This window comes from Sus scrofa, chromosome X (genome assembly GCF_000003025.6).
Source record: "Sus scrofa isolate TJ Tabasco breed Duroc chromosome X, Sscrofa11.1, whole genome shotgun sequence".
Taxonomy (NCBI): domain Eukaryota; kingdom Metazoa; phylum Chordata; class Mammalia; order Artiodactyla; family Suidae; genus Sus; species Sus scrofa.
In genome coordinates this window covers 108,247,848-108,264,333 of record NC_010461.5, presented here as the reverse complement: position 1 = coordinate 108,264,333, position 16,486 = coordinate 108,247,848, and the positions used below count along the sequence as shown (strand labels likewise).

Here is a 16,486-nt window from a genome sequence, read left to right as displayed (position 1 = left end):
TCCTGTATTTCTGTCGGCTAAATTTGGCAGCCCGACTCAGGTGTCAACTCCTTTATGGGAGTCTTCCACTCTTTTTTCCCCCTCTTGTGCTTCTCCAGTCCTAGGGGTTTATAACACTTTGTGAATGTGTAATGGTCTACATGTCTGCCTCTACTATCAGCCTATCAGCGCTTAATTGTATTTTTATTCCCAAGACCTGCTAGTACAATGCTTAGCCTATAATATGCACTCAAGAAATAATTACTGAATGAATGGTGTTAATGCTGCATTATGTGTTTGCTTTTGATGCAAAAAGCTTCTTATTTTCAAATGCAAGTAGGAGTGAAGGCAAGATTTGTTTTCTTAATGTAGATTTTAAGATACCTGGAGGCTTCCGGCCACACTACTACTTCCCTTTATGAGATCCTTGAGCCAGCCGATATTTACCTGCCTCCGAAGTTAGGCCCTTCTCTCAGCCAGGAATGCAGAATCCCAAGCAGGAAGTGGTATCTTTTTCTAAATGGAATACTTGTTAAGAGAGGACACAGCAGGCCCCAAATGGGGCACATCTTTACAAAAAGAAACTCAAAAGAGAGAAAAGGTAGGAAGAGGGGCAGGAGAACTTTCGCAATTGCTATCCATGTAGAGGCACCATCCAGAAACAGCAGCATCTTACAAATGTGAAACATTGAAATTTAAATCAAAGCCTGTGAGAGACAGTAATGGGGAAAAGAAGGAAGAGGAAAGGGGAGTATCATGGGTGTGTGTGTGTGTGTGTGTGTGTGTGTAAAGACCTGTAACTGTTGTGATGGACATTTGAATAAAACTTATGGAGATGTTGTGTTTTAAGATCCTAAGGAGGTTGTTTTCAAATTTATGGTGAAATTTTTCCCAGTGGACCCTGGACATCTTCGAGAAGAGCTTACAAGGTTAGTACTTACCTGTGTGTCTGCTGCATGATGTTACTTGATCATTCTTCTCCATGTATCAGGGAATGGGCTTCTAGTCTTCTTTAGAAGGCTTGGCTCTCCATCACTCTCTGGGAGATGATGATGTGTTGGTGAGCAGGAGAGCCTGGCTGGTCCCCAAAGTGTTAATTTTCCAAAGGATAGGGACTTCAGGGAGAAGGAGGGGTGGTGTTCTGAAAGTGGTAGCCAGCCTGGGTGCCCCCTTGGGGGTTATGTCATTAACTGCTACAACAGTAAGTGTTTGCCTTCACTGCATCTGTGTTCCAATCAGAGGACAGCTTGACAGCACGGCTGGGTACAGTGCCAGCTAAGCTCCATGGGTATTGAAAATGGGTGTGTGTGTGTGTGTGTGTGTGTGTGTGTGTATCTCATAGGTAGAAAATGATGATGACATGTAAAATCTTTTTGAAAGTAGAAAACTCAAAAATATAAAAAATAATTTTTATAAGGTATTTAGAATGCATATGTATAAATTACACTTTATTACAATTAATAATTACAAATTGTCGATCATTTATTACAATTTTGAGTAATGATAGAGTATTAATCTTATATAAGTAAATATTTTTATACTTGTAACAAATTTAAAAGGTATAATCTGAAAGTATAAAACATTTCAAAAGTATTTTTATAGTTCTAAACGTGCCCTCCAAAATTACAATGTAAACGTACCTCATCAGAAATACCTTGTCAGAATAACACTCCCCCAAACCTTACTCTGCTTTCTAGACTTTTACACACAGAAGAAAGAGAAGAGGGAATCTAGTCCAGCCCTTTTGATCGACAGATGGAACAGGTCCTGGGAACTAGAGTGACTTGGCCAAGGTCACGGGATGTTGGGAGTTAGTCTACCTGAAATATTCCCCAACGTGGTTCATGGCCAGTTTTTCTTCATCTCTTTCATGCAGGGGGACTTCTTTTCTGAGGGCTCATTCTAGAAGTGACTTGTCACAAGTCCATCTCTCTCTGTCTCTCCCAATCCTCTCCAAATTTGTGAGTCAAGGGCCCATTTCCCAGATAGCTGGGTATCTTGGTACCTGTATCAGCTTGCATTTCCTAACCCATTTCACTTGAGTCACAAATTGTAACCAATTTTGAAGGAGATAAACTTTTTCTAGGAAAAAAAAAAGGATGAGAAAATGGATGTGATGCTAAATGATTCCTCAGCTGTTCAGAGGAAGGATTTGGTATTTGCAGCAGGCAGCTTGCCTTCTTAACAGCAAGGAATGTGTCAAATGACAAGAAGTTTCCTTTCTTTCTTGCTAGGAGTAAAATGACATTCACTTCCCTTTTAGCAATTGAGGCTGATTATTCTCAATTTACATCTGTATTCGAAAGCAGGCAATGGCAAAGGTTAGACTTCCTTTATTTTTTTTCCCCCATCGGTCCATTTGAGAATACTTACCTGTAGTTGACTTTACAAGGACGTCTTGTTTCTTGTTTGAGGCCAATGCCTGAGTTTCTCGGCGTGGTGTGCAAATATAACTTTTCTAATTGAATCATTTCTAATCCATTAAGGGAGCTCACAGTATGAAAGATTATAATGAATGCCTTTGTAAATTGAATAATCACCTAGTAATTTCCCTGGTTTTTTTCCTATACGGATTTTCAGCTATCACCTGCAATTAATTTTCATTCACCACATTGCCTTCAAGTCTTAACTGGTTTTAAAAAAAAGTCCAGATAGAACTTTAATTGACACAACACTAAATCAACCGTACTTTAATAAAAATAAAATTAAATTAAAAAAAGAAAAGTACCACTTATATAGGGAAATGTCCCCAGTAGGTACTCAATAAATATTGTAATGTATAAAATAAAATATTGGAACCAATTTTGGACCAAGAAGGAACACAGTCAGTGGCAGAATGTTAATTATACACATCTTTCCTTAAGTTGATTGCCTTTTATAACAGCTTAAAACTGTGGGACAGGAGTTGCCATCATGGCGCAGCGGAAACGAATCTGACTAGCATCCATGAGGATGCAGGTTCGATCCCTGGCCTCGCTCTGTGGGTTAAGGATCTGGCGTTGCCATGAGCTGTGGTGTAGGTCGCAGACGAGGCTTGGATCTGATGTGGCTGTGGCTGTGGTGTAGGCCGGCAGCTGTAGTTCCAACTCGAACCCTAGCCTGGGAACTTCCATATGCCACAGGTGAGGCCCTAAAAAGACAAAAAAAAAAAAAATTGTGGGACAAATGCTATCTGTTTGGCAAAGCTCTAGAGGCCAACATGCACTTTCTGGGTCCCTGACTGTTGGTAGGCAACTCATTCCATTCAGTACAGAGCAGTTCCATACTTGCTCTGTGCGAAGGGCTGGGCTGGGCTCTGGTGACACAGAGAAGGGGGTCCAGGTGAAGGGGCAGAGGCACGGCCTCAAGTTGGAGATTTCAGCAGCACAGTCTTGGGGATGGGAGGCAACCTAGGTTGAGTGGCAGACCTGGGTTCTGGGCACAGTTTCACTCTCTTTGTGTGATGTGACTTGGCCAATATCACCTAACCTCTGTCTTTGCATAACTGTAACATGGGGCGATGGTTCCAACCTTCTAAGTTGCTACGATAGTGAGTACTTGGTAGCATTTTGTAAACAGAGCAGCACTGCCCTCCTGAGCAGGCTTATTCTCGCTCAATCTCCCTTTCTCTCTGGCCCGGTGTGTGGCTTTGCTACGTGGCAGAAACCACCAGAGGATGACTGGCAGCTCCTTCAAGCTGGCGGGAGGATGTGGCCTGGGGTGATGCCTCATGGCTGTGAGGCCTGCCAAAGTGCTGGATCAGCCGAGCTGTGGTCTAGCGCTGGTTAGGGGCTGAAGCAAAGCCTCGGCATTACTCACCACCCCCAAAAGGCATCTATCTCCCTGACTCGGGGGGGGGTGCCGTTTCATTCCTGAAACATCTTGGATCTGGGAGAAGGGCAGTGTTTCTTTCTTGTTCCTGTTTCTTTCTCAAGAGATTTCCCCCCTCTTCTTTGCAGGTATCTTTTTACGCTTCAAATAAAGAAGGATTTGGCGCTAGGAAGGCTTCCATGCAGTGACAACTGTACAGCGTTGATGGTGTCTCACATCTTGCAATGTAAGTAGCCACTGTTGGCTTTGGGGCCCATCAGCCAGGTAGAGAACCGAGCAAAGGAGCTGAACGCCTCAACGTCAGTGTCTTAGGAGAGGAGATGTTGAGGAGAGAAAGCCTGGCTGAGAGAGACAGAAACAGCGTGGTCTAGTAGATAGAGGCTGGTTGTTTGCCGTCCTTGAGCTTTGGATTCGAATCCTATCTCTACTCCATTCTACCTGTTGGAGCCTTGGGTGAAGCCCCCTCACCTGCCTTTGCCTGGGTTCCCCTGTCTTTAAAAGAGTGACAGGAAGGCCTTCTCGCAGAGTGGTCGTGTAGATTAAAAGCAAATGCTGATTTCCTTGTATCTCGCTCTCACCTTCCTCCTCCCACTGCCCCGAGCTTGCTGTCCAGGAGCTGATCTGGGCTAATCCCCGCCTGGACTTTGCTAGGCAGGCCCCCAATCCCTCTCGCCCCAGGATGCACTTCTGGTACTTTCCGTGGCACATGGTCATGTTTGATGTGAGTTCTGTGTTGCTCTTTATCGTGATTCCAGGGCACAAAGCACAGAGGACGGCAGGTGGAGAGAGGCTGAGAGGGGAGAGGGCCCAGGCATCACTGAGGCTTTCCCCACATCCTAGCCACCAAGTGCTTGGACCAGGCTGAGTGGTGGAGGCGGGGAAATGGAGGCCTGGGGAACGCTGGGGGCCTGCCTGGGAGGGGGTGAAGCCAGGCAGGCCAGGCAGCTCCTGCACCCCTGAGGCCAGGACTGAGGCAGCTGGAAATAGTAGCTCTTCTAGGGTTGGCTGGACTTTCTCTGTCTTCGAGAGAAAGGCCGTCCAAGAATAGGCTGTTCCTTTCTATTCCTGCTGGACCATAACTTCTTTTTTCTTTCCTTTTTTTGGTTTTGGAACTTCATCTTTGACCTCTCTCCATTGCCCTCCTGACAGTCCAGAAGTGGTAGAATTCTGCCAGGGAATTCCAGAATGAAGACCTGGGATAGAGACAGTATCTGAATCAGTGTTTACCAGGTGACTCCTAACTGAGACAGGCTGACAGCCCAGATCTCAGGAGGGTGGTGGGCAGTGAGAGCAGTAGTTATCAGGGAAGGCTTACGGAGGAGGTGGCTTTTGTGTTGGGCCTTAAAGGGATGTATGGGAATTGGGTATGTAGTGATAAGCAGAGAAAAGAGCAAAAAAAAAAAAAAATGCTGATGGTACAAGAAGTATATACAGAGGATGCAGCTCAAGCACAACTCAAGCATAGGATCTGTTTAGGAGAGATGGCCGAAAACTAAGCATGATTTTGAAAGGCTTTGAATGCCGAGGACACTATTTGTCCAGGACTGTGCTTGCGGGTGGGGTGCAGGGATGGGGTAAGGAAGAAACAATATTAGGAGACTTATCCTTCTCCATCAGCTGCCTGTTTATGGCTGCAGTCAGGGGATTGGGGCTCCCCAGTCAGCCTCTGATCCGGGAGCCCAAGTTCAGTCTTAATGGTTCAGCATTATGGATTTGGGCATTCCCTAGTGGCCACTTCAGGCATAGCACAGAACACGTCACCTTTTCGAGAGGATATTTTGTTTGTCAAATAGAACCTCTTTCCATTAAAAAAAAAAAAAAAAAAAAAAAAAAGCTACAGTTTCAGGGTGTCAGTGAAATAAACAGACAAAAATCCTTGCTCTCATGGAGCTAATATTTGGGCACTGGTGGAGAATCAGACCAAAATAAGGAAATACATAACGTATGTACCAAGGTGATAAGTGCTCTGGAAGGGAGAGAGGGAAGTTCTGGGGGGGTGGGTATTGAATTTTTTTTTAATGTTTTTTGGTGGGGGCCGCACCTGTGGCATGTGGAGGTTCCCGGGCTAGGGGTCCAATCAGAGCTACAGCCGCCGGCCTATACCACAGCCACAGCAATGTGGGATCCGAGCCGCGTCTGTGACCTACACCACAGCTCAGGGCAATGCAAGATCCTCAACCCACTGAGCGAGGCCAGAGATCAAACCCGCAACCTCATGGTTACCAGTCGGGTTCGTTAACCTCTAAGCCAAGACAGGAACTCCTTTAAAATATTTTTAAGAAAATTTTAAAATGTAATAAAATTTTCATTGAATATTGTCTTTTTTTAATTAGAGCACAGTTGATTTACAGTGTTGTACCAATTTCTGCTGTGCAGCAAAGTGACCCAGTCGGACAAATATATACTTTCCCTTTCATATATGGTTTTCCCTCGTGGTCTGTCCCAAGAGACTGGATGGAGTTCCCTGTGCTGTACAGTCAGACCTCCTTGCTCATCCATTCTAAATGGAGTAGTTTGCATCTCCTAACCCTGAACTCCCCGTCCATCCCACTCCCTCCCTCTCCCCTTGGCAACCACAAGTCTGTTCTCTAAGTCTGTGAGTCTGTTTCTGTTTTGTAGATAGGTCAGGGGAGGCTTCACTGCGAAGGTGACAGTTGAACAAAGACTTGAAGGAGGTGAGAGATCAAGCCATGCAGAAAGCCGGGAGAAGGGAGTTCGAGGCAGGAAACATCCAGTGCAAAGGTTCTGAGATGGGAGTATTCAAGAAACGTTAGGCAGGCTTTGTGGCTGGCTGGAACTGAGGGAGGGAGAAATCATGGAGGGCCTTAAAGGCATATTAAAGACCTAGAACCTTCCTAAATGCAATGGGAAGCCATTGCAGCCTTTGAAGCAGGGGAGTGAAATGATCCGAATTAGGTCTCAATTACCTGTTGGCTGCTGGGGTGAAAACAGAAACGTGTAGTGAGCAGTAGATAAGCCATAGTGATCTAACGTACAGAATAATGAAAATAGACTCTAATAGCCTTGAAGTATAACTGTGCAATGTGATAAATAGCACTACGATGGCAATCCTGTGGCAATCTATAAATGTGTCAAAGGAATACACTGCACACCTGAAAGTTGTGCAGTGTTACATGCCAGGCTTCTTCAGTGGAAAAGAAAAGAGAGGAAATAGACCTTATGGGGGTGGATACAGAAGTGGGGATACCAGATAACAGGCTATGGCAAGACAGGAAGTCAATGGTAGTTTGGACCAGTGCGGAAAGAGGGACGGTGTTCACGACATGTGGTGCTTTCTCTCTCTAATGATATTGACTCATTTGTATGTCATAGGTCTCTTCCTAGATTGTCACAGTCCTGCAGAGAGAGAAGAACGAGCACAGTCTTAGGTGATCCTATGTTTTCCTTAGAGTCAATATAGGGTCTTGTGCTTAACAAATAGAAAGGGGTGTGTATGTGTGTGTGTGTGTGTGTGTGTGTGTGTGTAATTCATTTTTAAAAACACCTCTATTGTAGTGTAATTTGTATACCAGATATTTCACTCGTTTTAAGTCTGTAACTCAATGGTTTTTAGTAAATTAACAGCTGTGCAGCTCTTACCACCACCCAGGTTTTTAAAGTTTTTGTTTGGTTTTGTTTTTTTAATTTAATTTTTATTTTACATTGGAGGAGAGTTGATTTACAATGTTGTGTTAGTCACAACCTAGTTTTAAAACATTTCAGTCATGCCACATAGATCTCTCGTGCCCATGCTTAGCCCAGCAACCACTAATTGACTTTCTGTTTCTTTAGATTTGACGTTTCTGGACATTTCATGTACTAGAAATGATAAAATATGTGGTCTTTTACATCTGGCTTTTTTTCATGCACCATAATGTTTTTGAAATTCATGTATGTTCTAACATGAATCACTGCAGTCTGTTCCTTTTTATTGCTGAATAGTATTCCATTTTATGGGTATACCAGATTTTGTTTATCAGTTTACCTTGTCATGGACATTTGGATTGCTTCCAGCTTAGCTATTACGAATAACGTTAGGAACATTCATGCACTAGTCTTTGCGTAGACACATGTTTTCATTTCTCTTGGGTGGATTCCTAGGAGTGTAATTGTTTCATCTTATGGTAAGTTAATGTTTAATATTTTAAGAAACTATCAAATTGTTCTCCACATTGTTACAATAAAACCAGAAATGTATGGGGTTTCCGATTTCACCACATCTTCACCAACATTTGGTATTATCTATCTTTTTTGTTGTTGTTTTAGGGCCACACCCTTGGCATATGGAGGTTCCCAGGCTAGGGGTCTAATCGGAGCTGTTGCTGCTGGCCTATGCCAGAGCCACAGCAATGCTAGATCCAAGCCACGTCTGCGACCTACACCACAGCACAGCACAGCACCACCGGATCCTTAACCCACTGAGCAAGGCCGGGGATCGAACCTACAACCTCATGGTTCCTAGTGGGATTCGTTAACCACTGAGCCACGACGGGAACTCCTTATGTATCTTTTTGATTATGGTCATTTGAGCGCAATGAATCTCACTGCAATTGTAATTAGCATTTTCCTCATGACTAGTGACATTGAGCACCTTCTCTTCTGTTTATAAACCATTCTTCTGATTTCTTGGTAAAATGCCTATCCAGATTTTTTTTTTTAAATGGCTTGTCTTAATGAATTTTAGGAGATTTTTATATATTCTTACTAAAAATCCTTTATGAGATATATAATTTCCAAAATTTTCGTTCAATCTGTGGCTTTTCATTTTTTTTTTAATGTGTGCATGTGCGCATGTGTTCTCTATTTTTTTAAATTGAAGTATAGTTGATTTACAGTGTTGTGTTTCAGGTATAGAGCAAAATGATTCAGTTTTATTATATACATATACATACATATGTATATATATTCTTTTTCATATTCTCTTCCATTATGGGTTATTACAGGATATTGAATATAGGTCCCTGTGCTATTCAGTAGGCCTTGTTGTTTATTTTATATATATTAGTGTGTATATGTTAATCTCACATTCCCTTTGATTTTCTTTTTTCTTTTCTTTTTTTGCCTTTTTAGGGCCGCACCTGCAGCATATGGAAATTCCCAGGCTCCGGGTTGATCAGAGCCACAGCTACCAGCCTGTGCCACAGCCACGGCAATACCAGATCTGAGCTGCATCTGCGATCTACCCTGCAGCTTGTGCTGACACTGGATCCTTAACCCGCTGAGCGAGGCCAGGGATTGAATCCGCATCCTCATGGACACTAGTTGGGTTCTTAACCTGCTGAGCCACAATGGGAACTCTCTCCCACTGATTTTCTTAATGCTGTCTTTTGGAGAGTGAAAGTTTTTAATTTTGATGGAATTCCACTTTCTCAACATGTTTTAGCCGACCATGTTTTGGTGTCGTATCTAAGAACTTTTTGCCTAAACTAAGGTCAAAAGATTTTCTCCTAAGTTTTCTTCTCGAGTTTCCTAAGGCTTACTTCTTAGATTTAGGTCTATGATCCATTTGAATTTTTTGTATGTTTATGAGGTAGGAATCCAACTTTTTTTGGCATGTGCATATCCATTTCTCCCATTTGTCTAATATTTCCCCCATGGAATTGTCTTGACACCTTTGTCAAAAACCAACTGACCATAAATATAAGGGCTTATTTCTGCATTCTCAATTACGTTCCATTGATCTATATGTACTTATGCCGTTACCACACTGTATTATTTACTGTAGCTTTGTATTAAGCTTTGAAAGAGAAGTGTATATTCTCCAACTTGGTTCTTCTTTTTCAAAATTGTTTTGGTTGTTTTGCATTTGTGTATTTCCACATCAATTTTAAGGTCATCTGTTAATTTCCGTGCTTAAATTTGGTGGGGGTTGCATTGAATTTATAGATCAATTTTGGCAGAATTACCATCTTAACAATATTGGGTTTTCTAATTCATGAACCTGGAATGTCTCTTCATTTATATAGATCTTTAAACAATTTCAGCAATGTTTGATACTTTTCAGTATATAAGTTCAACACATCTTTAAATTTAAATTTAAACCCATGTTAAATTTATTGGTTTTTTTTTTGTTTGTTTGTTTATGTGTTTGTTTTCTTGGCCACGCCTGTGGCATGTGGAAGTTCCTGGGCCAGGGGTTGAACTTACACCAGAGCAGTGACCTGAGCTGCTGCAGTGACAATGCCGGATCCTTAATCTGCTGCTCCACAATAGAAGTTCAGATTTGTTGGTCTTTTATTTTTATTTATTTATTTATTTATTTATTTATTTATTTATTTGTCTTCTTTTTGTTGTTGTTGTTGGTGGTGGTGTTGCTATTTCTTGGGCCGCTCCCGCGGCATATGGAGGTTCCCAGGCTAGGGGTTGAATCGGAGCTGTAGCCACCGGCCTAATGCCAGAGCCACAGCAATGCGGGATCCGAGCCACGTCTGCAACCTACACCACAGCTCACGGCAACGCCGGATCGTGAACCCACTGAGCAAGGCCAGGGACCGAACCCGCAACCTCATGGTTCCTAGTCGGATTCGTTAACCACTGCGCCACGACGGGAACCCCGGTCTTTTATTTTTATATGCTATTGTGAATGGAATTGTTTTTCTGGTTTCCTTTTTGGATCGTGCATTGCTAGTGCATGAAAATCCAATAACTTCATTGTTGTAATGGGCTTTTTTTTTTTTTTTTTTTTTTTTTTTTTTTTTTTTAGGACCACTCATGCAGCATATGGAAGTTCCCAGGCCAGGGGTCGAATTGGAGCTGCAGCTGCTGGCCACAGCCACAGCCACAGCCACAGCCACGCAGGATCTGCGCCTTTTCTGCAGCTACACCACAGCTCACGGCAATGCCGAGTATTTAACCCAGTGAGCAAGGCCAGGGATCGAACCTGCATCCTCGTGGATACTAGTAGGGTTTGTTACCACCGAGCCACAATGAGAACTCCTGATTAATGAGATTTGTCCACTTGTCCATTTTCAAATAAATAAAAGGGCCATTGATTTGGTCTTTTTTAAAAAGCTAGTAATATATTTTCAATCTGATGTGGTTTTTGAAAGATACAAATATACCTCACTTGTCTAAAAATGAGTATGTCTTCAGTCTAAAACACAATAGAAAACCAAGACAAAAGAGAAAATAACAACTTTCTAGCCCTCAAAATCGAAGCCCCCATGTCTGTGAATTTTACTCAATAGGAGAACACCACATGATTCTGTGGAGTCTATTTTACTCTTATCATTCATAAAATGTCAATAGGTTTGGATATCTAGATTCTTTTTGATGTTAAAATATGAATTTTAATTGTAAACATTGTTTTGCGTTCCCATTTTATGGTAGATTAGAAGCCTCACTTTGGAACCAAGTAGACACTTCTTCAAGGGACCTTCTTCAGTGACCAGGAAATGATTCCTGTCCAACTGACAGAGAGGGAGAAGGCATACAAATTGCAAAGAACACACACGATTTCAAAATCCAAAACAGTTCCAAGCCATTTACTGTAGAGGCATAGAATCTTCTATGCCTCAATTGCTTTTTTAGGCACAATGCTATAATAGTTGTTTATAACAATAAATAGGATGCATCTAGAAAAGAGTAGATTATGAACAGGGTTGGACTGCCAGGAATTTGGAGAAACCAGAATGATTTCTGGAATGATTCATTTAGTGCGGCCCTATATGGGGGGGTTTCGCTAGATTCCCAACATACAGAGGGATGACTGGCTGTGACTGGCTTGTACTGTACTCGGCATTTATCTTGTCCTTTCTTAATAATGCCTGATCAAGCCAGAGTGGGGTTAGGGGGCTGTGTTAGTTTGCTAGGGCTGCCATAGCAAAAATACAACAGACTAGGTGACTTAAATGACAGAAACATATTTTCTCCCAGTTCTGGAGGCTGGAAGTCCAAGACCGAAGTGTCAGCAGATTCAGTTGCTACTCAGGCCTCGCTGCCTTCCTGATGTGTCCTCATCCGGACTTTGCTCTGTGCACCTGCGGTCCTGGTGCCCAAATTTCCTCTTCTTCTAAGGACACCAGTCGGATTGGATTAGGACCCACTCTACTGTCTCATCTTGACATAATCACTCCTTTCTAGGCCCTGTCTGTAAATACAGTCACATTGTGACGTGCTGGGGTTGGGACTTGAACATATGAATTGGAGAGGGAGGACACAATGCAACACCTAATGGCAACTGATCGCAAGTAGAAGATGGAATGGAATGTGGGAGAAGAAAATAACAAAATAGTCATCTGTGATCCTGGAGCCTTGACCACCTACACTGTGTCTGTGACTTGCTATGTTGAGACTTCATAGCAACTCACTGCTTTTTTTTTTTTTTTTGGTCTGTTTTTGTCTTTTCTAGGGCCACTTCTGTGCCATATGGAGATTCCCAGGCTAGGGGTCTAATCAGAGCCGTAGCCACCAGCCTACGCCAGTGCCACAGCAACGCGGGATCCTTAACCCACTGAGCAAGGCCAGGGATTGAACCTGCAACCTCATGGTTCCTAGTCGGATTCGTTAACTACTGAGCCACGACGGGAACTCCTCAATGCCTCTTATTTGAAGAAGAACCAGTTCGTTCCCTCCCCACCAGCCATACGCTAAAACAAGTATACACAAAGCATGTGGCAGCTCTAGGACTGCACTGGCTGCAAAGAAAGGGCTGTTTGGGGGAGGTCAAAGGGTCTGCTGGGTGTTCCATTGCTTCACTCTGCAATGGTAATGTGAAAAATATCACTTTTTTTTTTTTTTTTTTTTTTTTGTCATGCAGCAGAGCTGGGAGACTTTCATGAAGAAACAGATAGGAAACATTTGGCACGAACTCGGTACTTACCTAACCAAGATGATTTGGAGAGCAAGATCGTGCACTTCCATCAGAAGCACATGTAAGTATTTTCAGTGGCCCCCTGCTTCCACCTGTTCCACCAGCAGGGAAGACTAAAAGCTGGGGACAGACTCTTAAAAGCGAGCCTTGGAGTTCCCGGCGTGGCTCAGGAAATCTGACTAGGAACCATGAGGTTGCGGGTTCGATCCCTGGCCTTGCTCAGTGGGTTAAGGATCCGGTGTTGCCATGAGCTGTGGTGTAGGTTGCAGACGCGGCTCAGATCCCACGTTGCTGTGGCTGTGGCATAGGCCCGTGACTACAGCTCCGATTTGACCCCTAGCCTGGGAACCTCCATATGCTGCGGGAGCGGCCCTAGAAATGGCAAAAAGACCAAAAAAAAAAAGCAAGCCTTGAAGGCAGGGGAGCTTCAGACTCAAGAAAACACTGAGCTCCTCTTGGTGCTCTCAGGGAGGGGTGTCCTCTTGGCTGCATTTATTAGGCTCATAAATGCTTTCCCTTTGCAGTGGCAGGAGCCCAGCTGAATCTGACATTCTGCTCCTGGACATCGCGAGGAAGCTGGACATGTATGGCATCAGGCCGCACCCCGCCAGCGATGGCGAAGGGATGCAGATCCACCTGGCTGTTGCCCACATGGGCGTACTCGTGTTACGGGTAACAGCTCTTTTCCTTTAAAGCCCTCAGCTTTGGGAGGGGGTGGTTCTTGGCGATGCTTGAAAGAATTTGGGGTAAGTCCCCCTCCCTCAGTATGCTTTGCGTCCATTTAAGGTCCGTAACAGATTGTTCTGATTCTCAGGAGCTCACATATGAGGTCAGGCCAGCATGGTGGAGAGAAGTTAAGAGGCTCTTTGGAACTTTTAGACCCTAAATAAGAATACAGATTTTGGCATCCTGAAAGCTTAGGCTGTGACTTAAAGTGCATTCAGCCCATCCCAATCCACCAGAGACAACCTGAAGGGTCCAAAATATATACTGTTACTACTTTCATTGGAAATGACCAGTGCCAGCTAGTAGGGAATTAGCGCCCAACCCTGGGGGCAGTCGTTGCTATTTACTGACTCATCTTTTCCCCAGGCCTCTGTTTTCCAACCAACTCAGGGCTCTCTGGTCCTCCATCATCATGAATCCCCACTCCGTGGAATGTGGCCAGAGGCTATTGTTTTCAACAGTTTTTCAGTCTGTTTGCACCTCTTATAACTGTGAATAGTCAATGAATTTAGATCCAAGTTAAGGTTCAAGAACATTTGCCTAACCTTCAGAAGACAGGCAGATACCTAGACAGGTTTGGGAATGAATCACTTGTGAGCAAGAAAGGAGGGTGGGACTTCAGACCCCCAGGCCCCGTGGATTGAATTAGAGCACTTGAAATAAGCCACAAAGCAGGTCAGGTACAGACTTGACTACAGGAATCTTGACCTTTTCATTTATTTGGTTGTAAACTTTCCAGCCTGAGAGTCACAATGATGGAGAAAAGATCCAAGGACCACAGACATACCTGTTCACTCAGCAGGGGATTTTTACCCATTCTGCTCTAACCCCTGATCCTTACATGAGAGAAGATGAGAAGATGGGGGGTGTGTGTGTGTGGGGGGGACGATCATGTGAGTTGTGATCTCTTTCAGTGTGAGTACTTCCCTGGACAGTTGGGAACAATACAGACGCTCTATTTTGTCCTACCCGAAATCCAGCCAAAGACTCTTTTTTTTTTTTTTTTTTTTAATGTCTTTTTACTATTTCTTGGGCCGCTCCCGTGGCATATGGAGGTTCCCAGTCTAGGGGTCGAATCGGAGCTGTAGCCACCTGCCTACGCCAGAGCCACAGCAACGTGGGATCTGAGCCGTGTCTGCAACCTACACCACAGCTCACGGCAACGCCGGATCGTGAACCCACTGAGCAAGAGCAGGGACCGAACCCGCAACCTCATGGTTCCTAGTCGGATTCGTTAACCACTGCACCATGACGGGAACTCCCCCCAGCCAAAGACTCTTTATGTCTTGAGTCCCTTTTCATGTGCTCTTCATTGTATTATATTTTCTTAAAAAAAACAACCCAGCTTTGTTGAGCTATAATTTACAGAACATAAAATTAATCCATTTTAATAGTACATACAATTCAATGAATCGGAATGCATTTAGAGTTGGGCAGCAATCTATTCATTCATCTTGCTATCAGTATATTCATTGTGAATCTACCCTGTGCCAGGCACTGGAGCCACAGAGGAAAATGGGAATTATCCTGACCTCGTGGAACTTACATTCTAATGTGGAAAGACAGACAAGTAAACAAGTAATTATAAACAAATAGGATATGCGTTGTGCTAAAAAACATATAGGATGCTAAGGTAACGCATGGGAATGGGGCTCATCATTTAGGCTAAGACCTGAAGAAGTTATCCAGACCGAAGAGGTGGGGTTGGCAGGTGAGGGAGGGTGTTCCAGAAAGGTCGCACAGGCAAAGGTCCTGAGAAGGATAAAGGATGACATGATCAGGAAACAAACATGAAGCATGACACGTGGCCCCTGTCATTACGTAGTCACAATTTGGAGTTCCCGTCGTGGTGCAGTGGTTAACGAATCCGACTAGGAACCACAAGGGTGTGGGTTTGATCCCTGGCCTCGCTCAGCGGGTTAAGGATCCAGCGTTGCCCTGAGCTGTGGTGTAGGTTGCAGACGCGGCTCGGATCCCGCGTGGCTGTGGCTGTGGTGTAGGCCGGTGGCTACAGCTCCGATTTGACCTCTAGCCTGGGAACCTCCATATGCCGAGGGAGCAGCCCTAAAAAACGAAAAAAAAAAAGTCACAATTTATTTTGAAAGGCCAGAGAAATAGTGATCATCATCAGACAATAAGTAATCAAAAGCAAATCTATCATATTTAGTTAAGTTGCACAATAGGTAGGATGCACAACACACTAATAAACTCCTAGAGGTAGGAGCGACAGTAGTGGGAGTGAGACTTTTCAATATATTTATTTTTGTATCCCTTTGGTTTTTTTTTTTTTTTTTTTTTTTTGATGATATGAACCAACCAACCAACAACCAACCAAAAGAGTGAAACTGTTGGGTAGCCCAGGAGAGCTCACAGGGTTCAGAGGAGTTAGAAGAGGATGTAAGCTGCACAATGATATAGAATATCCTAGAGGAGGTGCTAGCAGAGGTGGCAAGAAGGGTACTCATTCTACGTAAGGAGAATGAGAAGACCCATCAGAGAAAAGGTACAGAGTTGGATGGAAGGGTATTTTCTGGGAACAGGGGCATCCAAGTTATAGTCAAAAGAGTTGGGGCAAGAAAATCCAGCCCAAAGAGTTTAGCGTTGACGCAGGCAGTGAGGAGCTATTGAATAAGTAAATGAAGTGGCAGCATAAATAGGACTTTTGCGTAAAGCAATTGAATCTGGAAACTTGGGACAGAGGTGAGATTAGAGAAGCCCATTGCAGTGCAGGTTTCTCCTGCTATTTGAAAGGAGAGCATTCCTGCGAAACCTTTCCTAGATGGCGTAAGGCGAAGAAGCATTACCTGAGGCCACATCTCGCTAAAGGATACACAAAATCGAGATAAAGTACAGATGTACAGTTTAAAGCTATGGTGGCTGGGGAGTACCCATTGTGGCTCAGCGGTAACAAACCCAAGTATCCATGAGGACGAGGGTTCGATCCCTGGCCTTGCTCAGTGGGTTAAGGATCCAGCATTGCCGTGAGCTGTGGTGTAGGCTGGCAGCTGCAGTTCCAATTCGACCCCTAGCCTGGGAACCTCCATATGCCGTGGATGCGGCCCTAAAAAGACTAAAATAAAATAAAATAATAAATTTAAAGAAATAAATAAAACTATGGCGGCTGGATGCTGAGCAGCGTGCAGATCCTGGGGAAGGAGC

At 43.8% G+C, this 16,486-nt stretch overlaps 1 protein-coding gene across 3 annotated transcripts in view; it reads left to right on the top strand.

Annotated features, from left to right (window-relative positions):
- FRMD7 (FERM domain containing 7) overlaps positions 1–16,486 on the top strand; it is a 53,073-nt gene that overhangs the window by 29,855 nt on the left and 6,732 nt on the right. For 2 of the 3 annotated variants that reach the window (XM_021080497.1, XM_021080499.1), the window contains exons 4-7: positions 830–908; positions 3,918–4,015; positions 12,548–12,662; positions 13,126–13,273. In XM_021080497.1, the coding sequence (XP_020936156.1) occupies positions 830–908; positions 3,918–4,015; positions 12,548–12,662; positions 13,126–13,273 (440 nt within the window). The remainder of the gene's footprint in view (positions 1–829; positions 909–3,917; positions 4,016–12,547; positions 12,663–13,125; positions 13,274–16,486) is intronic. The other variant, XM_021080498.1, reaches the window with a different exon arrangement.